The 26886-nt window shown below is 42.0% G+C and overlaps 1 protein-coding gene and 1 long non-coding RNA gene across 3 annotated transcripts in view; one reads left to right on the forward strand and one right to left on the reverse strand.

Annotated features, from left to right (window-relative positions):
- The window catches only part of LOC104588916 (signal peptide peptidase-like 2), a 140151-nt gene that overhangs the window by 18668 nt on the left and 94597 nt on the right, over positions 1 to 26886 (forward strand). The window contains exons 5-6 of the mRNA XM_010247040.3: positions 12646 to 12803; positions 14344 to 14523. Of these exons, the coding sequence (XP_010245342.2) occupies positions 12646 to 12803; positions 14344 to 14523 (338 nt within the window). The remainder of the gene's footprint in view (positions 1 to 12645; positions 12804 to 14343; positions 14524 to 26886) is intronic.
- On the reverse strand, positions 92 to 12631 carry LOC148801301 (uncharacterized). Of its 2 annotated transcripts, XR_016084128.1 has the most exons (3): positions 10040 to 12613; positions 738 to 973; positions 92 to 641 (listed from the first exon to the last, which is right to left on the reverse strand). It is a non-coding gene; the product is annotated as an uncharacterized LOC148801301 (long non-coding RNA). The 2 variants fall into 2 exon arrangements; XR_016084127.1 differs by having other exon boundaries at positions 92 to 973; positions 10040 to 12631.

Raw genomic sequence — 26886 nt, forward strand, 5'->3', positions numbered from 1 at the left:
ACTCTTGCAGGTCAGGGCTCTCGACTTGAGGACTTGTCTCACCCATTAGAAAGGCCGAGAGATGCTCAAGTTTTCAAAGCTGATTCGCACAGGGGCCTTTCAAACCAACTTTAAAAAGGAGTAGAGTAAGAAAGAGGGTCTCGATTGAGGATAGAAAAGGAAAGAAGGAGAGGTGGATTTGGGTAATCGTCAGATATGACAAAAGTGACAAGAAGAGGATCTTTGGTGGTACGGGAGAGACGATCGACGACTTTCCACCTCCGGTGACTGGCGACGTTGGTCTTTTATTTTCGGAGGGTGCAGTATCCATTGAATCAGTGAGATTGGAAGGGGGAGGGGGGGGGGGGGGAAGTACCGGTGTTGAGTCGGAAATTGAAGGCGAGATTGAGGGTAAGGAAGCTTCATGCATTGATGAGTTCAATGGAGGACAGGCTGAAAGGCATGACAAAGAAGGTCTGCATTATGAGGAGGTTGAGGTTGGAAGGCTGGGTGTAGATTTGGGTCGAAGGAGGAATCTTAAAGAGGAGAGAGGATCGCATTAATGGGATAATCAGCAAGAAACCGCGAAACTCGAGATCTCATAATATTGTTCATGTAACAGATTTTTTCGAGGCTAAAACTCGGCTTCACAGGGGCAGGACCTACAAAAAAAAAAATACAAATGGGTATATTAAAGGAAAACATTGAGAGGCAGCGGGACTCCCATTTCTGATCATAGGGGGGTGACGGTGTCAGACCTGTCATCAGCTCCCCTTGCGTCGAAGAAAAAACAGGAAAACGTGAGCGGTGATGCTTCTAAATCTAGTATGATCCAGCCGCCACAGAATAATAATATAGTTGAAGAAGATTCAAGAGATGCGGCTGTACAGAAATGGAAAGGGGAATGGGATGAGGGTCCCTTATCTATTTCTTCGCGGATCCTCGCGGACCGCTTTTTCTTTCCTCGCGGAATGGTGCTGGTCTGCACCGTTCACTGAAAAGAAGAAAAAGGAGTCGAAGTTTAGTGATGAAAATATATCTCTCTATGTTATTCATTATCAGGGTAGCTATTTACAGAAAAAGAGAGGCTCGTCATGGCTGTTACAGGATAATAATTGCTTGTAAAACAAATAACAACAATGATCAATGATTAACAGTTAGGCGGTGGTGTGACGTGCTCATGAGGTTCACGCCTTCTGCACTCGAGCAGAGGGAAGTCTACTCGCTGGCTGGCCCAGGCCCGTGAAGAATGGGCTTGACCGGGTTCAGAGCTGGGATGTGTATCACTCCTCCCCCCTTGGGCTGGCCTTGTCTTCAAGGCAAGGACCAGCAAACTGCTTCTGGATGTTTTCCAATTTCCAGAGTTCCCAAGTTGCATCTGCCTCTGACGTTCCCTCCCATTGAATTAGAACTTCAGTTGTTGCTTTGTTGCCCCTCTTAATCATACGTCTGTCCAAAAGGGCAGGGGGATGGGGTTTAAGTACACCTGTTGCTGAGTGGTGGGGGGGTGGGGGGTAGAGTGGGACTGGAAACATGTTGGGGTCCTAATTTCTTCTTCAGCCAGCTGACGTGAAACACTGGGTGAAGCCTACACCCTTCTGGTAGGAGTAGTTTGTAGGCTACTGTACCAATTTTCTGTAACACTTGAAAGGGCCTATAGTATCGAGCTGATAACTTTTGTGATTTGCGGGCTGCAATGGACTGTTTGTACGGTTGTAAACGAAGAAATTCCCAGTTGCCTACTTCAAAATTTCTTTCATGCGGTGTTTATCAGCCAACTTCTTCATCCTCTGCTAGGAAATCTGGAGGTGATATTTTAAATCCTCCAGAATGGTTTTCGTCTCTCTGAGTTCGATATCCATTGTTTGGACTCTGGTTGTTCTTGGAACATAAGATAAGAGGGAGGGTGGGTGGGTGGGGGGGGTACCGTATTCCAACTGATATGGTGTGTTCTTAGTTGTAGAATGGAAGGTGGTATTGTACCACCATTCAGCGAGTGGGAGACATTTCACCCATTGGTGTGGCTGACCACTAGTAAACACCGCAAATAAGTCTCTAGTGTGCGGTTAAGAACCCCTGTCTGTCCATCCGTTTGCGGGTGGTAGGCTGTAGTCAACTTCAGCTGGGTTCCTTGTAGCCTGAAAAGCTCCTTCCAGAAATTGCTAGTGAAGACTGGGTCTCGATCACTCACAATCGAGAGGGATATGCCATGTAATTTAAGTACCCCATCAAGGAATACTTAAGCAACCTCCTGGGCTGAATATGAGTGGGCTAATGCAAAAAAGTGTCCATATTTAGTTAGCCGATCCACTACTACAAAAATGACAGATTTCTTGTGTAAGAGTGGCAAACCTTCAATGAAATCCATGGATATCTCACTCCATACATTGTTTGGGATTTGCAGTGGTTGCAGTAGTCCGGGTGTGGGAAGGTTTTCTGTTTTGTTTCTCTGACATGTGTCACATTCACAGATCCACTGTTTCACCTCCTTCCTATATTCCTTCCAATAGCATATTCCCCTTAGTCGTTGCATAGTGTTGTAATACCCCAAGTGTCCCCCAGTAGGGGAGGCATGAGCTTCCTCAAAAATCTTGTGCCTATATTGTGAATCAGTGCTCAACACCACACATTCATTTCACAAAATCAAGCCTTGCTTAAACTCGTACTTGGGTCCCGACTTTCTTCCTGCAACAATGACCTCTTAGATTTCTTTTAGTTTGGGATTGTGTGGTCTCTCGCTTCAGGTCCTTAATCCAGCTAGGAATGGGCTGAGAGATGGCCCGTATCTCTTCTTCAGCCTTCCTTGATAGTGCATCTGCTGGTGCATTTTCCTTTCCTTTCCTGTACCCCAGGAGTTTGCTAATTAGTCTTTGTTGGAAAGGGGTGTGAAGTTTTTGCTTTGTCAAAAATTTCAAACTTTGATGATCAGTCAACACAAAGAACTTGTTCCCCAAAATATAAGGTATCCACTTCTGAATAGCTAGCACCATGGCCAGTAATTCCTTGTCATAGGTAGAGAGGTGCAAATTCCGGCCTTGTAGTCCCTTGCTGTAGTAGGCGATAGGTTGTCCGTTCTGGGTTAACACAACTCCCACACCATACCCGCTGGCGTCACACTTGATAGTAAATGGGCTATCAAAATTAGGTAGGCCCAACACCAGAGTGGTGGCCATAGCCTGCTTGAGAGTTTGAAAAGCATGTTCTGCCTGTTCATTCCAGCCCTAACCATCATTCTTCAAAAGTTGTGCAAGTGGTTGGGCCTTCAGCCCATACCCTTCTATGAACTTCCAATAATAACCGGTTAGCCCCCAAATCCCCTCAGTTCCCTTTGAGTTTTGGGCCAAGGCCATGCTAACATACACTGAATCTTCTCTGGGTCCACACTAACTCCTTCCTTGGAGATGACATGACCAAGGTAGTCGATGCTCTCTACTGCAAACTTACACTTACTCTTCTTAGCAAACAGCTGGTGTCGGCGTAATAGCTGTAACACCACTCGTAAATTCTCCAAGTGATCTTCTATTGACTTACTGTAGGTTAGAATATCATAAAAAAACCATGATGAACTTTCTCAAGTGGTCCCTGAAAATGTCATTCATGAGTGCCTTGAATGAGGAGGGTGCATTGCTTAATCTAAAGGGCATCACAAGGTACTCATAACATCCTTCATGAGTGCAAAAGGCAGTTTTGTATTCATCACCCTCTCTAATCCGGGTCTAATGATACCTAGATATGAGGTCCACTTTGGAGAAGGTAGTGATACCATAGAGTTCATCAAACTACTCATCCACTATGGGAATGGGGAACCTGTCCTTGATCACTACCTTGTTTAGGCCCGGTAGTCCACACAAAGTCTCCACCCACCATCTATTTTTTACTAGGAGAACAGGAGCCGAAAATGGGCTGTTGTTGGGCCTTATTACTCCTTCCTGTAGCATTTCCCTAATGATCTTTTCAATTCTCCCTTTTGGTATTGGGGGTATCTAGAAGACCGTACATTAATGGTTTCCACCCCTTTGCAAGGGTAATGGCATGGTCACAATCTTTTTTTGGCGGCAGTCCCTTAGGTTCCCCAAACACCTCCTTAAATTCTTCTAACAATGAGGCAACCCTGGGCTCACACACCCATTCAGAGTCTTGGGTTGGAGAGCTATGAAACTGTAACAAGTATGCCTGATGGGCCTTGTTAATGATCCTAGTATCCAGACCCTTCTTTAGGTACTTGGGTTCTGGTTGTTTAAGCCCTTTTAAGGTATGGGTTCTGTTAGTGGTGTTAGTGAAGGGGTATTTTGGTCTTTGCACTTGTTGAGAATGTTGATGTGTACTGTTATGTTAGTTCGAGTGCCTCTTACTTAAATAAGGGCACTTAAGTCTTTTCCAATAAGTTAATAATATAATAACAGGTATGGCCGAATCTAGGGATAACTTTTTCTCTAATTCGAACTAGACCTTCTCTCTTTTCTCTCTTCTTCTTTCCTCTCCTACTTCTACTTCTTGCTGTTCACTTTACTTTACAGTCAACGAACAAGATAGAATTCTAGGGCAGGTCGAACTTCAACATGGTATCAGAGCCACATTGAACAAATCAGACTTGCTAGAATTCTGTCTTCTGCGCATTCGAACTAGGGTTTCTCTTGGGTTTCTCAACTATGAGTTGGAGACTGGGAAAAGGGCTGAAAAGGACTGATCGCCCTCTTCCCTTGGAGGTTCCTATGCCTTCGATTGTGTCGTTGGTGATTGGTTGCTGTGGTTTCTAAGCCCTAATTAGGGCTGGTACGTGTGGTGCAGTGGTGTCTCAGTCCTTCGTATGGTTGGCCTTCAGGCGATGACGTAAAGTTTCTTTTTATGCATATTTTCTATTATGGAATACATGAGAGGTGTAGTACAGTTCGTATGATGGGTTTTCAGATTGCAGTATGCTAGGGTTTATGCTAGGGTTTATTCTGGTTTGTGTGTGATTCAAAGGGCAATAGTGTCTACTTAATGGTGAAACTTCCGGTAACCGTGGATTAGGGTTTGTGGTGTTACAAGTGTGGTTTTCAGCATTTAATATTGTTGAAATCAGGGTGCAGATTTCGATGAGTAGGGTTTGTGGTGTTGCAGTTCTCAGCATTTATTACTGTTGAAATCAGTGTGTAGATTTCGGTGAAGTGTTTGTGTGTAGTGTGCAGTGTGTAGTGCTCAGAATTTAGTGATAAGGGAGTTCGGCAATGGTAGGTAACAGTGATAGTAAACCTAGTGTCATGGTATCTACTGACTACCTGAATGTCCAAATGACCTCCATTAAACTGAATGGAGAGAAACTATGTCCCTTGGGCCAAGTCTGTAGAGGTTTTTCTGAAGGCGAAGAAGAAAGTGAAGCACATAAGAGAGGAGAAACCCCCCCACTAATTCTCAGGAGTATGAAGACTGGGAACAGGAAGATGCACAGATCATCACATGGTTGTGGAACAATATGGAACCCAGAATCAGTGTGAACTTCATGTTTCTTGACACAGCCAAAGAGGTGTGGGATCATGCTAAGAAACTGTATTCAGGTCAGGATAATACCACTAGGGTATATCAACTGTATCAGGAATACTTCAATCTGCAACAGGGAAATCAGAGCCTTGAGGAGTACTATGCCAGTGTGAGAAATATCCGTAATGAGTTAAACGTCTATCATCCTCTCACTTCTGATGTCAAAGTTCAACAGCAACAGTGAGAGCAGCTTGATGTGACACGATTTTTGGTGGGGCTGAAGTCCGAGTATGAACCAGTACGAGCCCAGATACTAGGGGGATCTGCTCTTCCATCTTTAGAGGAGGTGTTTGCTCATCTTCGGAGGGCTTCCATTGGATCTATGGATTCTAATATCTCAGATAAATCAGCATTTGCAGTATCGAGAGGTCGAGGTGGCAGAAGTGGGGCTCGAGGAGCCCAGCCTGGCAGGAGTGGTAGTGGTGGACCTACACATATCCGTGGTGGTGGTCGTACTGGAGGCAGAGATTCAAGGGGAGCTCGTGGTAGAGGACGTGGCTCGGGTCCACAGAAGTGTACTCATTGTGGTTTGGATGGACATACTATTAACTACTGCTATGACTTACATGGTCTTCCCTCGACGTGGGCCAACCATGCCATGACTAGTGACACCAGTTTCAGCTCTAGATAGGAGAACCGGGCAGCTGATCCGATGCCTTCTACTCCCTCAGATGGTCCAGGCAAGGAGATGGTGAGTGTTCCTCGGGATGAGTATGAAAGGTTTGTTCAATCCAAGTCGCAGCAGAACACAGCTACCTTTGCACACTTAGGTATGGCTTGTTTGGCATCCACACCCAACCCCTAGATTATTGACTCTGGAGCCTCCGATCACATGACGGGAACTCCAGGTGTGTTTTCATCTCTCACCCATTGCTCAACATCACAATCTGTTACCCTTGCTAATGGCTCCACATCATCTATCTGTGGTGTTGGTAATGTTGACCTAGACCCTGTATCCCTATCCTCTGTTTTATTTGTACCTAAGCTTCCATTTAATCTCATGTCTGTTAGTAAGCTGACCAAGTCCCTTAAGTGCTCCATCACATTTTACCCCTCTATGTGTGTTTTTCAGGATATCAAGACGGGGATGAAGATTGGTGGAGGGCATGAAGCCGGTGGACTGTATTATCTTGATGGTGGTGGAAGAACGTCAACGGCCCTTCAGTCATCCATTTCTCCTCTCTAGTGGCATTGTAGATTTGGTCATCCTTCGCTAAAAGTGTTGTAGTCCTTAGTCCCTTCATCGAGTCAACTTTCTGTTTTAGATTGTGAGTCATGTCAATTTGGGAAACACCATCGTGTTCCCTTTCGTTCGAGGGTCGATAACCGTGTGTCGAGTCTTTTTTCTTTAATTCATTCATATGTTTGGGGTCCTTATAAAGTGATGTCATATAATGGATACAGATATTTTGTTATTTTTGTTGATGACTGTTCAAGAATGACGTGGCTCTATTTAATGAAAGAAAGAAGTGAATTATTTGCCATCTTCCAGAAATTTTATGCTGAGATCCGCAATCAATTTGGCATTCACATCAAAATTTTCCGTTCTGATAATGGTCGTGAATACTTATCTTCATCTTTTTAAGAATACTTGGACCAACATGGCATTATACACCAAACTTCCTATGCCTACACTCCGCAACAAAATGAGGTTGCTGAGAGAAAGAACCGACATCTTGTAGAAACGACACGCTCCCTCATGCACCACATGAATGTTCCCAAAACCTTTTGGAGCGATGCAATGCTCACCTCTTGTTTCTTAATTAATCGGATGCCCACGTCTATTCTTGATGGTCGTTCTCCTTTTAGTGTCTTATTTCCCAACATGTCTCCATTTTTGCTTCCTCCTCGGGTATTTGGGCGTGTCTGCTTCGTGCATAATCTGGGTCCCGGGACTGACAAGTTAGATGCACGTTCCCTGAAGTGTATCTTCCTTGGCTATTCCCGAACTCAGAAAGGGTACAAGTGTTATCATCCCAGTTCTCGTCGTTCCTTGGTATGTGCTGATGTTACATTCTTCGAGTCTACTCCGTTCTTTGTGGAGTCCGGTGATGCTGCTTCCTCCACATCACCACCTCCTCTGGTTCCAGTCATGCCTACATCCTTGCCTCCGGTGCCACCGTCTGTTGATCGTCCACCCTTCTGTCACGTGTATACACATCGCGCGCGTGTACCAACTGCAGCTCCTCCGACTTCATCACCGTCGACAGATCCAACTCCAGCTCCGACACCAGCTTCCGACCTAGATCTTCCTATTGCCTTCCGGAAAGGTAAACGTACCTGCACCCTTCACCCTATTTCCAATTTTGTTTCACTTACTCACCTCTCCGCCTCTCATCGCCAGTCCATCTCTTTGTTATCCTCCGTGGTTGTTCCTAAGGATGTTCAGGAAGCCCTTACCTTTCAAGAGTGGTGCCGTGCTATGGAAGAAGAGCTCTCTGCTCTGCATCATAATCACACTTGGGACCTCACCGCTCTTCCTCCTAGGAAGCAGGCTGTCGGTTGTAAGTGGGTGTATAGTGTTAAGTACTTGCCAGATGGTCGTGTTGAGTGCCTGAAGGCGTGACTGATTGCCAAAGGGTACTCCCAAACCTATGGCATTGACTACACAGAGACATTCTCCCCGGTTGCTAAGATAGGGTCAGTTCGTGTCGTCATCTCCCTTGTAGCTATGTATGATTGGCCTCTACATCAGCTAGATATCAAAAATGCCTTTTTGCATGGTGATTTGCTCGAGGAGGTCTACATGAAGCAACCACCAGGGTTTGTTGCTCAGGGGGAGGATGGTAAGGTATGCAGACTTAAGAAGGCTATATATGGACTTAAACAGTCCCCTCGAGCATGGTTTGGTAGGTTCAGTGAGGTGGTCAAGAAGTTTGGTATGAAACAGTGCCAAGTTGATCATTTTGTCTTCAGTCTTGACTCTTCGGCAGGCAAAATAATATTGGTGGTGTATGTGGATGATATCGTTGTGACTGGGAATGATAAAATGGGCATTGACAGATTGAAGGCATTCCTACAGGAACACTTTCAAACAAAGGACCTTGGCAAGTTGAAATACTTTTTGGGCATAGAGGTAGCAAGATCTAAGCATGGCATTAATTTGTGTCAGAGGAAGTATGTGCTTGATTTACTGGAAGAAACAAGGTTGCTGGGTACTAAACCGACTGAGACACCTATGGAAACAAATATGAGGCTGAGTAGTGATATAGGTGAAGTATTTGAAGACCCTGGCAGATACCGACGACTTGTAGGCAAACTAAACTATCTAACCATTACTCGACCAGATATTTCATTTGCGGTTGGTTAGTGTGGTGAGTCAGTTCATGCAGAAACCTTTGGTCCCACATTGGAATGCAGTGCTAAGGATTGTGAGGTATCTGAAAGGAGCTCCTGGTCGTGGTTTGCTGTACAGGAGTGGTGGAAAACTGGTAGTAGAAGGGTACACTGATGTTGATTGGGCAGGTTCTATGTCTGATAGACGATCTATCACAGGTTATTGCACCTTTCTGGGGGGTAACCTGGTAACGTGGAAAAGTAAGAAGCAAACAGTTGTGGCAAGAAGCAGAATATAGGGCCATGGCACATACTGCTTGTGAATTAGTGTGTCTAAAGAACCTTCTACAGGAGATAGGATATGACATCAATACTCCAATGAAGCTTTATTGTGACAATCAGGCAGCGGTTCATATCTCTTCCAATCCGGTGTTTCATGAAAGAACCAAGCACATCGAAGTTGACTGTCATTTTGTGAGAGAGAAGGTGTTGAATGGAGTGATAGAAACTGCATATGTTAGTACGGGAAACCAGTGGGCAGACTTGTTTACAAAAGGTTTGAGTCGGGGGAGAGTGGACTACATATGTAACAAGCTGGGATTATATGATATATACTCACCAGCTTGAGGGGGAGTGTTAGTGGTGTTAGTGAAGGGGTATTTTGGTCTTTGCACTTGTTGAGAATGTTGATGTGTACTGTTATGTTAGTTCGAGTCCCTCTTACTTAAATAAGGGCACTTAAGTCTTTTCCAATAAGTTAATAATATAATAACAGGTCTGGCCGAATCTAGGGATAACTTTTTCTCTAATTCGAACTAGACCTTCTCTCTTTTCTCTCTTCTTCTTTCCTTTCCTACTTGTACTTCTTTCTGTTCACTTTACTTTACAGTCAACGAACAAGACAGAATTCTAGGGCAGGTCGAACTTCAACAGGTTCCCTTTGGGCTGGTGTATTGAAGACATAATGTATTAAAGTCCCACACGATGGGCCCAAGAGGTTTGAGCCACTGGGCCCCAAGCACGACATCATACCCAGTTAAAGGTAATAAATACATGTCTGCCACCATTGTTACTCCTTGGGCCTTAATGGGCACCTGTAAACAAGTCCCTGCCCCATGTAATGTTTCACCATTGGCCACTACCACATCAGATGGTTGTTCAGTTGACATGTTAAGGCTTGCCTTCCTTGCTATTTTGGGGTCTAGGAAATTTACAGTAGATCCACTATCGATCAGAACATAAACAGGGCAGCCTAAAATGTTACCTTGAATTCTCATGGTGTGTGCCGGGCTTCCCCCAGTTAAGAAGTGAAGGGAGATCTCAGGAGCTCGATCAACTTCCTCGAGCACCTCTGTTTCATTAGGTCCGTCACTAGATTCCTCATCCTCCTCTGAGAGTCCAAGTATCCACAACAACTTCTGGGTTTTGCAACGGTGTTGAGGACGCAACTGCTCATCACAGCTGTAGCAGAGTCCCTTGGCCCTCCGGTCCTTGACCTCAGCTGGGGTCAGTTTCTTGACTTCTGGTAGTTTGGATGCCGGGTTGATGCTGGGACCCACCCTTGGCTTTCTTACTTCCACCTTCTGCAATTTCTTCTCAGCATTCCACTCCTCTTCTTCAAGTAGTGCCAATTGGGTTGCCCTTGCTAGGCTCATTGGCTCGAACTTTTCTACCCCTGCCCACAGATCTGGTCTAAACCCAGCTACGAAACACCCCACCAAGAACTCCTCAGATAACCCCTTAACCCTGCTTGACAACCTCTGAAGCTCCTCAAGGTAGTCTTGCACAGTTGAAGTTTGAGTTAACTTAGTTAATCTTCCAGCTTGATTTGATCATAGGGCACCATTGAACCTGCTATCTAATGCTGAAACAAACTATCGCCAGGAAGAAGTGGGCTGGAAATCTTTGTACCAGTAGTACCACTCAATCACCCTCCCTTCAAAGCCCAAACTAGCCACCGAGATCCATTGTTCCTCTGGTACCTCTTGCAGCTCAAAATACTGTTTGATTAACAAGAGCCACCCATCTAGATTGTTCCCATCAAACTGCGGTAACTCCACCCTGACTCTCCGTTGGAAGTTAGTATGGAATCCACTCCCTTGCTCCAATCCTTCAGTTCTGGTTTGAGAGGTTCCTGTAGCCGCTTGATGCATCAGAAAGGGCTGTTGTTGACTACTAGTACTCAGGCTGAGGCTATTCAACTTACCCATCATCTCATCCATCCCACGGTTCATCTCCGCCTGACCCTTGGCCAGCTCCGCCTGCCCACGCTCCACTCCACTGAGTCTCTGCTCCCAGTCCTCCATTGGCTCCTCCCCAGGATCAAACGACTCTGATACCAAATTGGTATCTATTTCTTCGCGGATCCGAGCGGACCGCATTTTCCTTCCTCGCGGAATGGTGCTGGTCTGCACCAGTTCACTGAAAAGAAGAAGAAAAGGAGTCGAAGTTTAGTGATGAAAATATATCTCTCTATGTTATTCATTATCAGGGTAGCTATTTATAGAAAAAGAGAGACTCGTCATGGCCGTTACAGGATAATAATTGCTTGTAAAACAAATAACAATAATGCCCAATGATTGGCTCTCAAAAGCTGCAAACGATTAGGCGGTGGTGTGACGTGCTCATGAGATTCACGCCTTCTGGACTCGAGCAGAGGGAAGTCTACTTGCTGGCTGGCCCAGGCCCGTGAAGAATGGGCTGGACCGGGTTCTGAGCTGGGATGTGTATCAGTCCCTCAGACCAAGAGGAAACACTTACAGATGAAGATTGATGCGGGTTTCAGGATAGTGATCTTTACTTTGGTTTAGTGTCGGGTTGGTGGTCTTTGATGTTAGGGGATTTGTATTGGGTCTGTTTCTTTGATTTACTTTAGGATGATTGGGTAATACATGTTTGTAGTTTGTGGGTGTATTGGACCTTTTTGGGTTTCTTGAAATTGCTCTTATGCTTTGGTCATATCTTATCACCTGCTGATGTACTTTCGTTTTTCTTTAATGAAATTCTCTTTATCCTTAAAAAAAGCCTTGTATCACATGATCTACATGGATGCCTGAAGGATCTAACAACTTAAAGTAAAAGGACACCACTACCTTTATAAGTAAAGAATAAGACAATCACAAACAGCCATAATTAAATGACATAAATGGACCATTACACTCAATTATGAAAAACTATCTTATTCTCAATAAATTCACCAAGAATAAGAGTTAGATATGGATAAAAATATGAAATCTTAGGAATTTATGGAGTGCAAAACAAGTATTGAACAAATTCATGGGCAATTTTATGGGGCACTGACTTCAAGGAGAGCCCCAAAAAGCCTACACCATTGCTGTTCAAGTTCAGAAAGGAAAGTGGGCTTGGTCCAGGGGTATGAAGTGTAGCAACTTTGTTTTTCTTGCGAATGATTATTGAGATTAAGAGAGCTCCGTTTTTATAGAACTTGGTAATCGGAATTATGGTTTACAGTTATCTGTATAGGATACTGGGTTCGCAGATTGGTTGAGATCAGACCAGTAGCCTATAAGATCATTTGCAGGCCAATACATGTGACTTAAGTGAAGAAATATGATTGCATTGCTTCGAGTTAGGTGATAATAATTAGCTATTGAACACAGAAGAAGACCTTGAATGCTTTAATAAGTGGGTTGTTAATAGGGTTGTTGTTAGAGACTAGCTAATGCTACATGTGCATTATTGTTAGCACTTTGGTTTCTAGTTATTCATTTACATGTTTTTTGCAACAGTTCAGGGAAAACGTTGTTACAGTTTTTTGGTCATATATTTGAACTTTTTCATATTTTGCATCCACATTGACCATGTTTTTGTTTAGTATACAAATGGCTAATTGTATTCTTTCCAATGTAGTGGAGCTTCTGCTGTATTCTCCAGATCGTCCAATTGTGGACTTATCAGTGATCTTCTTATGGATGATGGCTGTTGGGACCATTCTCTTGGCATGTTTGTGGCCAGATATTGTTGCACGCAAGAAAGATGATGAGCACTATAATCAATTGTCTCCTAAGGTTTGCCTATAAATTGCTTATCTTCATCTGGATAACTCATTATATGTGCATTTACATATGTACATCTGCATGCATACATGCATTTCTATGAATGCATGGGGAGTGCCTCTACCAATTTTCTTGAGAACTTGTTGACAAAATCATTCATCCGCCAATAAAAATTGAAACAAAATGTGGAGTTACTATGTTGATTAGGTAAGAAATGGAGACACATTTAAATAACATAATTTAATGTGTATGTTTGTATTCTATTTCATGAAGAAGTAAAAGAAGAAGAATAGGGTGACTTAATCTTACCCAGCCCTTCAAACTGTTATTTATATTAGGGCAACATTAAAAAACATAAGATTACAACTTTACCACCCCCCCCCCCCCATTAGTAAGAGATGGAGTAACTTAAAATGAAGACTTAATAACAGAAGTATAGCCCAACAAGAAATAGGAAGACATAATGTAAATGGGCTGAGGCCCACACTGTTAAATCCCACAACAGTGTAATTTACTTTGAATATGATGTGCTAATACCAAATGTTGAAGGGATCCGTTTATAAATATCATTTAATGGGACTATAGTAGAGTTGAAAATCAATTATTATGTTATTAAATGTGATGATAAGGAAATTTAATTACTATTTACTTAAAGGGAAAAGTTGTATACAAAATTTAGTAAGATTATCAAGTATGTAACTTTTGAATGAAGTGAGCAAAACTGTCGTCAAGAAATCAGGAGGCAACTAATTGTCCATTCCTTCTTAAGTATTTAGATGTCTGATTTCTTTTATATTGATTTAAATGATGCACAAAGCATTTGCCATCCCTTCTTGATGTGTAATGGTCTCAGAATATTACCAAGCTGTATATAAAAATTTTCTTCCTCCAGTTACCCAAATAATGAACGTATTTAGGCTTTTATTCTTCTTGTCTAATCCATCCATTTCTTGATTTCTGTCTCCAATGACTTTCCTCTCTCTTCAATTTTAGATTACAGTCCGCTTTTGAATTCCATCTTAACTCTCTCCCCATCATTAGTTGTTTGCACGTCTCTTTATTTTCCAATTGCTAATTGGATCAGTGGGAGTCTTCTTTCTCTCCTCAACTCTCCCAAATACCTCCTTGTTGTCTATTTTTAATTATATTTTATTTTTATTACTAGATGTAGAAAGGTAGGATGGTTCAAGTAGAAAGAATAGGAAGAGAGAAGAAGAATAGGAAGAAGAAGAAGGGTTCAAATGTGGTGTATTGTTACTGGTGGAGGGACAAATTACAGTTAGAAGGCTCCTATGAACACCTTCCGAATAACAAAAGAAGGAAATCATCACTCTTGGAATAATTTGTACACATTATGTAACCTTGGTATATTTTATCACACATAATGTACCTTTTCAATTTTGATAGCTTCTGCATGGCTTGTGCTTCTCCATTTAATATTCTGCATATAACAAAGGATTATTTTTGCTCCAATTGCTTAGATTACTCTATTCTAGAATGTCATTAAAAGAGATGCATTTTGTGATTACATTTCCTTTCTTTCATTGGCTAGGAATCTTCCAATGCTGGGACAGCCAAGGGTGACTCTGAGAATGAAAGTGTGGATATTAATGCAACAGGTGCCATAGCTTTTGTGATATCAGCATCCACATTTCTTGTACTGTTCTACTTTTTCATGTCATCAGGATTCGTATGGTGTCTGATTGTACTCTTTTGCATTGGTGGTGTTGAGGTATGTATCTTTTTGTGATTGCATACTAATAGTGATATGTTATAGGCCTGTTCTTACCAAGCAAAATTGTATCTTTTGTACATCTCATATATAGAAACCCATCTAAATGGGCTTAGGCTGCTCTTGGTCTTTTTTCTCCCCCTCTTCCCAGTTGAGTGGCATTCACTTCCACTAACAGTTATATATATATATGGCTTTCTATCTATATATGCCTTGTATTTATAATTCTTCAGTAGCATTTTGGGCAAGTTTGCTGTGGGTTTTACTGTCTTCAGTATTTATTTACTGCTTTGCATATTGGAGAAAAGGGATGAAGAATATAATACATTAGCCATGAAACATCATCTTTTTCTAAGATGTGGAAAGTGCATTCCATGAATAACCAAAGGAAAATAAGAGAGAAATTGGCCTTTATTGTTTATTTTGTTGTTCTTATAACTTGACCATTTCCATGTGGTTTTAGTCCAGAAAAGTAGTGGCATTGTAGAGAAATGTAGATAAAGACACCATATCCACAGGTGTAGAAGAGAAAAGAGAGTGATTTGTTCGGTGAGTCTCTTAACTTTGCCGTACGTAGCAGCTGGGAGCTAATTATAGTCTTCTAAATTTAAAGGGTAACTACTTGTTTTACTTATAACATGGGACAGACAAAAGTATCCTTTTTAGACAATTACAAAGATATAAATACCTCACATGCCCTGATGAAGGTGAGAAGAATGGTGAAAATGAGCAAAGAATGGTGAGTAGTGGAGGAGTAGCAAGAAAATCCTCCAAAAAGAGGAGGAAGAGTTCAAAGGAATCCAAGGAAGAGCAGGCAAACATGAGAGTTTATATTAGAAAAGAAGGGGGTGGGGGAAAAAAAGGAAGGAAAATGAGGAGCGAGGTGGAAAGACTAGCTTGTAGTGTCTCTTATGGGAAGAATGAGGGCCGGAAGAGGTTGAAGAAAGGGGGAGAATAGTGAAAGGTTTGAGAAGAAATAGAGCTTTCTTTACAATTCTTTGATGAAGATTGTTGAGATGGCTAGACAGGGGTGATTTTGGTTTTTTCTCCTTTCTTATACTCTCTCAGTATTTGGGCACCCATATAGGGGCCTTCTTGTAATTATTATTTTCTCAGATTATAATGTATTCTTTTGAGGGTGTGAACAGTGAAAACACACCTCTCGACACTTGCTCTCTTCTTCCCCTTCTTCTTCTCTTCTCTTCTCTTCTCTTCTCTTCTCTTCTTCCTCTCTCTTGAAACCCTAGTTTCTACAATGTTACGAGATTATAGGTTGTAATTATAGGCTGTAATTATGGAGTTAAGTTGTAATTATAGGATGTAATTATGGAGTATTAGCCCAATTAGGAGTAGCTTGATTATAGGAATTAGATTTTCTTCCTATTTTAGTATCTACAAGGCTGTATATATATGTACTATTTTCTCAGTTGAAGGAGATATCAATTTCTTCCAATTCTTGTTCTGTCACATGGTATCAGAGCTGGAGACACCAATTCCTGTCTGAAATTAATTTCTGGTTTTCTTCCCGTTGCTGCCCAAGTGAGCAGCTTTGAATTCTTTACGTTGCCCAAGTGAGCAGCAGCTGCGATCTCTAGGTCACCCATTCCGAGTGACATCTACATCCAACCGCTTTCTTACCAACAGTGGAAGCGGAATCCTCAGATCGGCCTACCCACCAAGTCGCATCGCCGGAAACCCAACGAGTGAGCCACACGCGCCGCCACCAGTTTCTGCCCCTCCGTCACGCGTTGGAGCGTGGAGGCGCGTTTGACGGACCCACCTTCACCGGTCTCTTTTCCGACGATCACCTCAGCCTCGGTGTTACTCCTGTGGTGTTTGTTTGCCCATCAGGAAAGTCTTTCTTCTCTGTTCTTTTTATACAGTTGATATTTCGGTGATGCCAGTTGTGATTTCTTGCTGTTTGGGTGTTGCATCTGCTGTCGATTCTGTTTAAGTGTGTTTTATTGGATTTGCTGGTTGTCAAAAGTCTATTTTCTTGTGTTTATGATGGCGGTTGAACAGAAGAACTTGGCTATGCCTAGTGTTATCCCCATTCTGTCTAAAATCACTGAACAAAAACTAAACGGAACTAATTCTTTAGACTGGAGTAAGACTGTTCATTTGTATTTACGGAGTATCTCTAAGGACAACCATCTAACTAAGGACCCTCCTACTGATGAGACTCGTACTGAATGGCTAAGAGTTGGCGCTCAATTGTTTTTTGCAAATCCGTAATTCTATTGAGAATGAGTACGTCGGTCATGTCTCTCACTGTGAGTTTGTAAAACAACTAATGGAATATTTGGCTTTTATGTTCTCTGGTAAAGAAAATATTTCTCGTATTTTTTATGTTTGCAAGGCATTCTATCGGGCTGAACAACAGGATCAGTCTCTACAGACCTATTTCATGAATTCCAAATGCACTTATGTGGAATTGAACGCGTTGTTACCTTTCAGTACTGATATCAAAGTTCAGCAGACTCAATGTGAACAGATGGCTATTATGAGTTTTCTGGCTGGCCTTAATCCTCAATTTGATGGTGCTAAGTCACAGATTCTGTCTAATCCTGAGATTACCTCTTTAAAGGAGGTCTTTACTAGGGTCCTTCGTACAGATACTAGTTCCCATACCTCACCTGTACAACAACCTAGTGCACTTGTCAGCTAGAATAGTGGATCAACTGGCCGGTCTTGTTCTCAGAATAGTAGCAGAGGTGGCAGTAATAGTGGTCGGAATGTTGGAACTCAGGACACGGGGGAAGTAGTTTGCTACTATTGTCATGAACCAGGTCACACTAAAAGGACTTGCCAGAAATTGCTAAAGAAAAACCGGAAGTCTTCTGGGTCTCAGTCAACTCATGTTGTAACTACGAGTGATGCTCCTCATCCATTGTCAGATCAGACCATTACAATTTCTGCAGATGAGTATGCGAAATTTACCAAGTATCAAGAGGCATTAAAGAACTCCTCTCAGAGTCCATCACTGCCCTTGCTGAGTCAGGTAAAATCAATACATGTCTTCTTTCTTCTTCCTCTCAGTGGGTCATTATTTCTAGTGCAACAAATCATATGACAGGTAATCCTAGTCTCTTTTCCACTTTCCAATCACACACTTTTCCTTCTTCAGTCACCTTAGCAGATGGTTCTATTTCTTCTGTCCTTGGTTCTGGCACTATCAATCCCACACCAACACTTTCTTTGTCATCCGTATTGAGTTTACCAAAATTTTCTTTTAATTTGGTATCTGTTAGCAAACTCACTCGTACTCTTAACTGTTGTATCTCATTCTTTCCTGATCATTGTCTGTTTCAGGATCTTATGACGAAGAGGATTATTGGTAAAGGACGAGAATCAGGAGGTCTGTACATTTTGGATACCCAGGAACCCCGGACCATTGCCTGTTCCAGTACTTTATCTCCTTTTGAAGCTCATTGTCGGTCGGATGCAAGTGGGTCTTTGTAGTCAAATTTAATTCTGATGGATCAGTGGCTCGCCTAAAGGCTCGCTTGGTGGCCAAAGGCTATGCACAGACATATGGAGTGGACTATTCTGATACTTTCTGCCCAGTGGCAAAATTGACTTCAGTTCGATTATTTATTTCTCTAGCAGCTACATATGATTGGCCACTTTACCAACTTGATATTAAAAATGCTTTCCTGCATGGAGATCTTCAGGAGGAGGTTTATATGAAGCAACCACCTGGGTTTGTTGCTCAGGGGGAGTCTGGGAAAGTTTGTCGTCTTCGAAAATCGCTGTATGGACTGAAACAGAGTCCTCAAGCTTGGTTTAGAAAATTCAGTCAGGCAGTAGAGAGGTTTGGGATGAGGAAGAGCAAATCTGACCATACTGTTTTCTATAAGCAGTCCACATTTGGCATCATTCTACTTGTTGTATATGTAGATGATATTGTTATCACTGGGAGTGACACGCAGAGAATCTCATCCTTGAAATCCTTCTTGCAGAGCCAGTTCAATACTAAAGATTTGGGGCACCTAAAGTACTTCTTGGGGATTGACGTGGCAAGGAGTAAAAGAGGCATTTTCCTGTATCAGAGGAAGTATGTTTCAAACCTGTTAACAGAAACTGGGAAACTGGGAGTCAAACCCTGCAATACTCCAATGCTTCCTAACCAGCAATTCACAAAGGATGGAGATGCTTTTGATGATCCTGAACTGAAGGGATGAGAGATCAATCCTATGGACGCCCAAAGATTGCGGAATAAGGGGCGAATTTCAAAAAATTTATCTCTCCCTTCAACTGAGAATCGTTAGAAAATCATATTTTCAAGGATCAATCTTGAACCATAAACTGAACCAGATCTGAACCAAAAGGAGTGGGAGAGGATTATACCTGATACGGAGAAATACTATCTCCCAATGGAGGTGTTCACGCTCAAGGAAGGATCCAAAATCTGCTCCCACTGAAGATGGCGTAGTGAAGGATGGAGCAGAATCAACAACGTTCTTCAAAAGAACTTGACCCTTCGCAAGAATCAACTGGACGGCTTGTGAGTACAGCTCCAACCAATCTTTTCCCAAAAGATTGAGATCAAGATCAAATCTTGATTGCTCCCAAGAACTGGAGATCGAACTGAAGGAATGGCAATGGTAGGAAGGTGGCGGCAGGAGAGAATTCGCAGTATGCAGGAAATCTCTCAATCTCTCTTTCTTTAAGAGAAGAATGCTGTTGATGATGATAAAAGGCTGCCGCCCCCTTCCCCTTTTATAATCTCAAAGGGATCAGCTCCTAATCATATTAGGAGTTGCTAATCCAAATCATATTTGGGTTAGAAGTCCCTTAGTGATAAGGGATAATCCTTATCTTATCTGCAGATCAGATCAGCTATCTCCTAATATAATTAGGAGGTTTCCAGATCTAAATCTCATTTAGATCTTGGACTCTCTGAGTGGATAGGGTCTAAGCCCAATCCTTTTAGCTGACCCACTTCAGAATTCACCCCCTTTAAATGACTGATCAAATCAGCCCAGTTCGAAATGGGCTTAAGGCCCATTTAAGGTTATGTACTCAAAAAGCCTTCCAAACTGCTGCCCAGTTGGGCTTCCTTGTATGGCGTGGGACCCAAGCATTGATCTATACATCAGCCACATGGGTTCAGTCCAGCCTTTGTTACAAGACCCTGGCCGAATGCACTGCTGAAGACAGTGTACCCCCTGAAACCCATCAAATGGGCTCTATGGGCCCAACACTTACACTAAGTGGTCCCTAGGCCAAGCCACCTTGTAACACCCAGGGACTGTGGGCAGATGCAAGATTAGCCCATCAGGTGTTATCCTCAATGGTCTTACACTTAACCTCTCAGCCCATAATGATCATACACTGCCCGACAAGAGAGGACCTCTCCCTCGGCTGCAAGGAACAGTGTTGCACTCTCCACTCATATGGATCCCGGGAATTAAAACCTTCTTGCAAACATTTTAGAAACCATAATATATATACTTTTATATCTTATATAAAACATATTTTGCAAAACAAATCTCAACGGTTGAAATCGGCTGCCGACAGTCTTGGTTTCCATCAGTGAGAGTGCATCCCCGATCATTACCTTTGTCCGACAAAGGGGCTGATCCTATCACTATGATCACCCACTCAGATGAATTCTCGGACTGTCCCAACATACCCAGGTTTTGACCCCCGCTAAGGATCTCACTGAATGGTACATCAAAGATAGCCCAATCCGACACCTAGTGCAGTATCATAATCGAGTTTAGGGGTCGGGTGTAACTTTCCAATTTTGCCCATCAATCTCCAAGGTCCAGGGCAATACTGGAAATCTGGTCCAGTTCAAAGATTCAATTAATCCTACACTGTATGTGCCTAGGGTCTCACCCTGGCAGCTGAGACAGGCCACCCCAACCGACTTGGTGGCACCACAGTGTCAGCCTTGTTAGGATAGGTCTCCCCAGACCGACCCATTGGCTATGAACATTCTAAACTAACACAAGTCTCATTAAGTGTCCAGTTTAAGGGTATTACACAGAAACATACCAAGGGAACATGAATCAAATATGTATCTTATTCATTTACAATAAACTCATAAAGTACATCATTCTGATTGAAGCTAAGGGCATACAAAACCGTCTAACATGAACAATATAGAAGATTAGTTGGAAAGTTGAACTATCTCACAGTGACTCGTCCTGACATTGCTTACTCAGTTAATATTGTAAGTCAATTTAGGTCCTCTCCTACAGTGCATCATTGGGCAGCCTTAGAACAAATCTTGTGTTATTTGAAAGGAGCTCCTGGACGGGGGATACTGTACTGGAATCATGGTCACAGTAATATTGAGTGTTTTTCTGATGCGGACTAGGCGAGTCCCAAGATTGATCGAAGGTCGACTATTGGCTATTGTGTTTTTGTTTGTGGTAATCTGGTTTCGTGGAAGAGTAAGAAGCAAAATGTGGTGTCGCGATCTAGTGTAGAATCTGAGTATAGAGCAATGGCACAAGCTTCGTGTGAGGTTATGTGGGTTTCTCAACTCTTAACTGAGGTCGGTCTTAAAGTCTCAGTTCCAGCGAAGCTATGGTGCGATAATCAAGCTGCGATTCATATTGCTTTGAATCCAGTTTTTCATGAACGAACTAAACATATTGAGATAGACTGTCATTTCGTTCGTGAGAAAATTCAACAAAACTTGATCTCTACAGCATATGTGAAGACTGGAGAGCAGTTAGGAGATATCTTTACAAAAGCTTTTAGTGGAGCTCGGGTTTTCTATATTTGTAACAAGCTGGGCATGATTGACATCTATGTTCCATCTTGAGGGGGAGTGTTACGAGATTATAGGTTGTAATCATAGGCTGTAATTATGGAGTATTAGCCCAATTAGGAATAGCTTGATTATAGGAATTAGATTTTCTTCGTATTTTAGTATCTACAAGGTTGTATATATATGTACTATTTTCTCAGTTGAAGGAGATATCAATTTCTTCCAATTCTTGTTCTGTCACATACAACTTGGTATCGGAGCGGGTAGAAGCATCTGGGAGTTGTTCTTTGCTGATCTCCTACCCAGAGGCAAACTGCTAACGTCAGATTGTCGTTGGATGACTTCAGCAGTCCGTACAGGTGCCGTCGACAGTCTATGAAACCAGCACAGCTTGATTCGCCCTAATTTTAGAAAAATTTTGTTATGACTCTTGTCATCATATGAAGCTTCTATGATTTTTGGTAGATTTTTTAAGGAAAAAATCGCAGAAATTCTAGATCTGATGTCGAGCCATGTACAACAAGTTTAATGATATTTTTTTGTTGTAAAACCTAGATCGTTCGGGTCGTTTTTCAATTTGGGATTGACAGGAAGTGGTCCCATAATTTTCTGAGCACTGTGTGATTTTTGGGAGATTTTTTTCTCCTTTTATTTTGTTGCCAACCTAGTTTTTTCGAGCTTCCTTTAGTTGTTAACCGTATGGTAACCTGGTTTTTGGGTCTGGAACATCGATTAAAGTGTTGGGAGTCATTTTTGGTTGGTGAAAAGGTGTCTTGTTAGACTATGGAATCATCTAAGGATTTTCATATGGTTCCTACATAGCTGTCTTCCACTCAGGTTTGGAGAGAGCCTCACTAACACCCTTGGGTATAGACACATAGTCAAGAAAGGAAAGAAAAGCATGGTAGGAAGGAGAAAGTCCATTGTAAGATAAGTATTGTGAGATACAATGAGCAATACACTTTCTCTTCCCTTTTCTGAGAGCAATAGGAAGATTTAGGTTATCTGTAACAAGATTAGTAGAATCAATGGGAATTGAAACAGTAGCGGGATCAAGAGGAATACCTGAATCCATATTAGCTGAATCTGGAGTCTCCAAGGAACCAACAGGAAGTGAAGTGAGTTCTGCTGTAGTGGAATCAACCTCCTTGTGAAGTCTCTGTCGTGAGTAATGCTAAGAAGTAGGACGCAAAGGAGGTGGTAAGGTAGGTCACACAGGATGGTCAAGCACAGGAGTAGACACAGGGGCTGGAACTGGGAGAGGAATAGACTGCTGACTCACTTCCCCAAAACACTCCCCCTGAGAAGGATTCTTTGAGAAGAAGTATGTGGACTCAAAAAAGGTGACATCCATAGTAACATACTGGCTCCTAGAGACTGGATCATAGCAGCAATACCCTTTTTGATTTTCTGCATATCCAAGGAAGACACACTTCTTTGCCTTGGGATCAAGCTTCGAGCGGTGAGGACTAAGGATATGTGCAAAGCAGACACACCCAACCACCCTAAGAGGAATATGAAACATCTCTCCCTCAGGAAAAAGGAGACTGAATGGGGTGCTGAATCCAAGTATACGAGAGGGCACCCTGTTAATCAAATATACTGCTGTGAAGACTGCATCACCCCAAAACCGAACTGGAACTGTAGATGTAATCATCATGCTTCTTGCAATCTCAACAATATGTTTGTTCTTCCTTTTTGCAACACCATTCTGCTGTGAACTGTAGGAACAACTGTTCTGATGGACAACACCATATTCTAACAGATATGAAGCAAGGTGTGTTTTAAAATATTCCCTGGCATTCTCTGATCTGAACACCTTTATTCTTGTTCCAAACTGTGTTAACACCATTTGATGAAATTGCCTCACCAAGGATGGTACTTCACCAAGGATGAAATTGCCTCACCAAGGATGGTTGTGTGAGATTAGGGAGTGAAGAAGAGTGAGTGAGATAGAGAGTAAGAGTTTGAGAGAGAGAGAGAGAGAGAGAGAGAGAGAGAGAGAGTTGTATCTCTTGTTCTCATAATGGATATGTTTCCTCTCCTCCCATTGATGCCGAACCACATCACACCTTGGTGTTTCTCTATTTCTTCTTCTTGTTTCCTCCTTGAATTGCTATTCTGTTTTATGTTGGTTGACATGGTATCAGAACTATTTTATGTTGTTTAACATGGTATCAGAGCAGGTGTTCCAATTGTTGTGAAGGTGTTTCGGTTGCTGCAAAGGTGTTCTGGGTGTTGTGAAGGTGTTTTGGGTGTTGTGAAGGTGTTTAGGTTTCTGTGAAGGTGTTTCGATTGTTGTGAAGGTGTTCTAGTTGTTGTGAAGAGTTTAATAGTGGTGTGATAAGTGAGTTTGTGAGCTGTTGACGGTGTTCCGGTCAACTACTACGAAATCTCTTCATGTAGTAGTCAACTACCAAGAGCAGGATACTGATAGTAGTCGACTACTACAAAATCTCTTTGTGTAGTAGTCGACTATAGGAGTAGGATACTGATAGTAGTTGACTACTGTGGTAGTACTCGTCTACTTGGCTTAAGTTGCAGTTGTTTGTGAGTTGGTGGTGGTTTCGTGAGTTGGAAAAGAAGCTTTGATGCCTCAAGTTCTGGTTGTTTGTGAGTTTATGAGTTGGAAAAAGGGGCTTTGATTCCTCAAGTTGTGGTTGTTTGTGAGTTGATGATGGTTTTGTGAATTGAAAAAGAGGTTTTGTTGCCTCATGTTGTGTTTTTTTGGTGGTTGGTTAGAAAAGGGGCTTTGATGCCTCAAGTTGTGGTTGTTTGTGAATTGGTGAGTTGGTAAAGGGGCTTTGATGTCTCAAGTTGTGGTTGTTTGTGATTTTGTTAGTTGGGAAAGAGGTTATGATGCCTTAAGTTGTGGTTGTTTGTTAGTGGTGGTTTTGTGAGTTGGAAAAGGGGCTTTGATGCCTCATGCTGTAGTTGTGAGTTGGTGTTTTGTGAGTTGGGAAAGAGGCTGTGATGCCTCAAGTTGTGGATGTTTGTGAGTTGGTAATGGTTTGTGGTGTGGTGATAACTTTGTTGGTGAACGTGTGAAACTTCCTTTGTGTATCGGTGAGTTGTTGTTTCAAAGGTCCCTTCAACATCTCAAGGATCATGGTTGCTACTTCAATAGTAAACCTATTTCCATGGAGGTTGCTTCAACATCTTTACTTGCAAACTCAAGCTGGTTTTCCCACATTGAGTTTAAGGGGGTTTGTTGAGAGATATATTGTATTTGGTTATATTTTTAGTCATAGTTTTCAAGGCGCCAAGGCGAGGCTAGGAGACTGGGGGGTGCCTTGTTGCCTAGTCGCCTAGGCGGGCACCTAGGCATCTCTTAGGCGATGGATTTTTTATGTTAGAAACATAGATCCTAGGGTAGTTCCCTAGGTACCATAACCATATTTCTTTAATAATTATTCATGATTTTCATAAGAAAAGTATAAATTTCATATTAAAGTATAGAAAATCAACATATTCATGAGAAGAAAAGGAATAGTAAGTGTTATCATAGTATCCAGGAGGTGGTTTCATGTAAGTTGCCTCTTGTAAATGCTCGTGGAGGATGGCATTCTTGACATTGATCTGATGAATTGTCCATTGTCTAAGAGCAATAGTAGCCAGAAGTAAGCAGATAGTTGTCATTTTAGCCACTGGAACAAAAGTTTCATCATAGTCAATCCCATATTCTTGCATGTAGCCTTGAGCAACCAAGCAAGCTTTATACTGGTCTATGTTTTTAGCATGAGTGTGGCCCAAACGTCTATGCCATAAGTGCAACACGTTATTACAAGTAGTAGAGAAACTAGAAGTAGTAGATAGGAAATAAGAATACGATGAAGCTCTCTTATTCTCAAATTCTAGAGCAAACAACCTCCTAAGCCTATGCCCCTTCCCCTCCATCTCCTCACTGTGTTGGTCCTAGATAAAACAACCATCACGAGAAAACAAGACATTGTTTCTATCATCAACAAGTTGTTCAACAAAAGTTAGATTAGTAGTCAACTTAGGCACTAAAAAAGTTTTGGGGAGATGCAAGGGAGTAGACTGAGAGGTGGATAGAAATAAATCATCACAACCACATATAGGAAGAGAATCACTATTAGCAGTAACAATGCCACTAGCAGAAGTGTAAGGTTTAGGAGACTGACCAAAGGAAGCCCTAGTTATGTGATTTGAGGCCCCAAAGTTAATCACATATGAGAAGGGGAAGAACACAAGTAAGAAAACTTACCAACCATCTTGATAGTAGAAAAAGCTGAGGAAATAGCCGAAGACATAAGCTCACGAATCTTGTCTTTAGTCAAAGTGCCTTGTGAATCAGTTTTGAGAGTTGATGAGGAGGAAGAAGTATCAGTTGATTCAGCTGAAGTTTGATAAGCCTTATGTTGTCCTTTCTTGAGGGGCCTAGTTGCCTATTCCACAATAATATGTCCCTGTTGTTTACTGTAGGTGCAAAATTTTTCTTCTTGCAGTGAGATGCTACATGCCCAAATTCCTTGCACTCATAGCACTGCAATTTCGAAAAATCCTTCTTCCCTTTTTTTTGGTAGCCAGAAAAACAACATCTATTCCTTGTTCTTTCTTCTGATCAAGAGAAGACCGAGTAAGGAGCCGAATTTCCTCTCTTAACCTCTCCAAGAATCTTATCTAGATAAGGTACTTGACCTCACTGCCTCATAATTAGATTTGAGGTGCATCAAAAAATTGCATAGTTTTCCTCTTATCAAAATATCTCTTCATAGATTTTACACAACAATCTGTAGATAGATCTCCAAAGTGAACCAACTCATATTTAGTCCATAGGTTCACGAAACCAGCATAGTATTCTTGAATTCATTTATCCTTGAGCATAGGAAAATATATCTACCTCAATTTGATATTGCCTAGACATTTTTGATTGCTGATACACCTTTTTAAGATATTCAAGCATGTCATGGGCAGATTTGAGTCCCCTCATTGGGATACTAACTTCCACGGTGACAGATCCAAAGATCCAAGACACAAGCTGTGCATTCTCAGTTTTCCATTGTTTTAATCCTTTGACATCACCAGCATCGGGCATGGCTGTAGAGCCATCAAATTTTACAAAATGCATAGTTGCTTCCATCAAATTTTACTAAAATGATTCCACTCTTCTCAAGTCCCATAGTGAACATAACACAGAAGAAACAACTGAAGCAAGCATTAGAATCACATGAACCAATACGAAAGAGTTAAAAGAGAAGAAATAAAACCTCTTACAGTTGAAGGAAGATGTCCAAAACACAGAAAGACAGATCTGAAATCGCAGTCCAGAAAAGGAAAGTAAGACTGCCGCCGCCAAGAAAAGATGAATAGATCTCCTTCAATCCTTGTCCGAAGCTGATGGAACTTTCAGAATATGGAGAACAGGACCAGGCAACACTTCCTTTGAAGTTTTATCACGAACTGAAGTCTTTCAATAGAAATCTAATAGGATTTCTCTTGCTGGTTGCGCAGAACAGAGAAAACTAGTTCTTGGATTGATAAAATCAGTCTATAACCAATTGCAAGGATAAAGAAAGCCCAAACAATCTGAAAATATTAAAGATGAATCAGAGAATAACCCGCTCTGATACCATGTTAACTTGTAAGAGTGAAACCAGCAAGAGAGTAGC

This window comes from Nelumbo nucifera, chromosome 3, assembly GCF_055504915.1.
Source record: "Nelumbo nucifera cultivar China Antique chromosome 3, China Antique-T2T, whole genome shotgun sequence".
NCBI classification, from domain to species: Eukaryota; Viridiplantae; Streptophyta; class Magnoliopsida; order Proteales; family Nelumbonaceae; genus Nelumbo; species Nelumbo nucifera.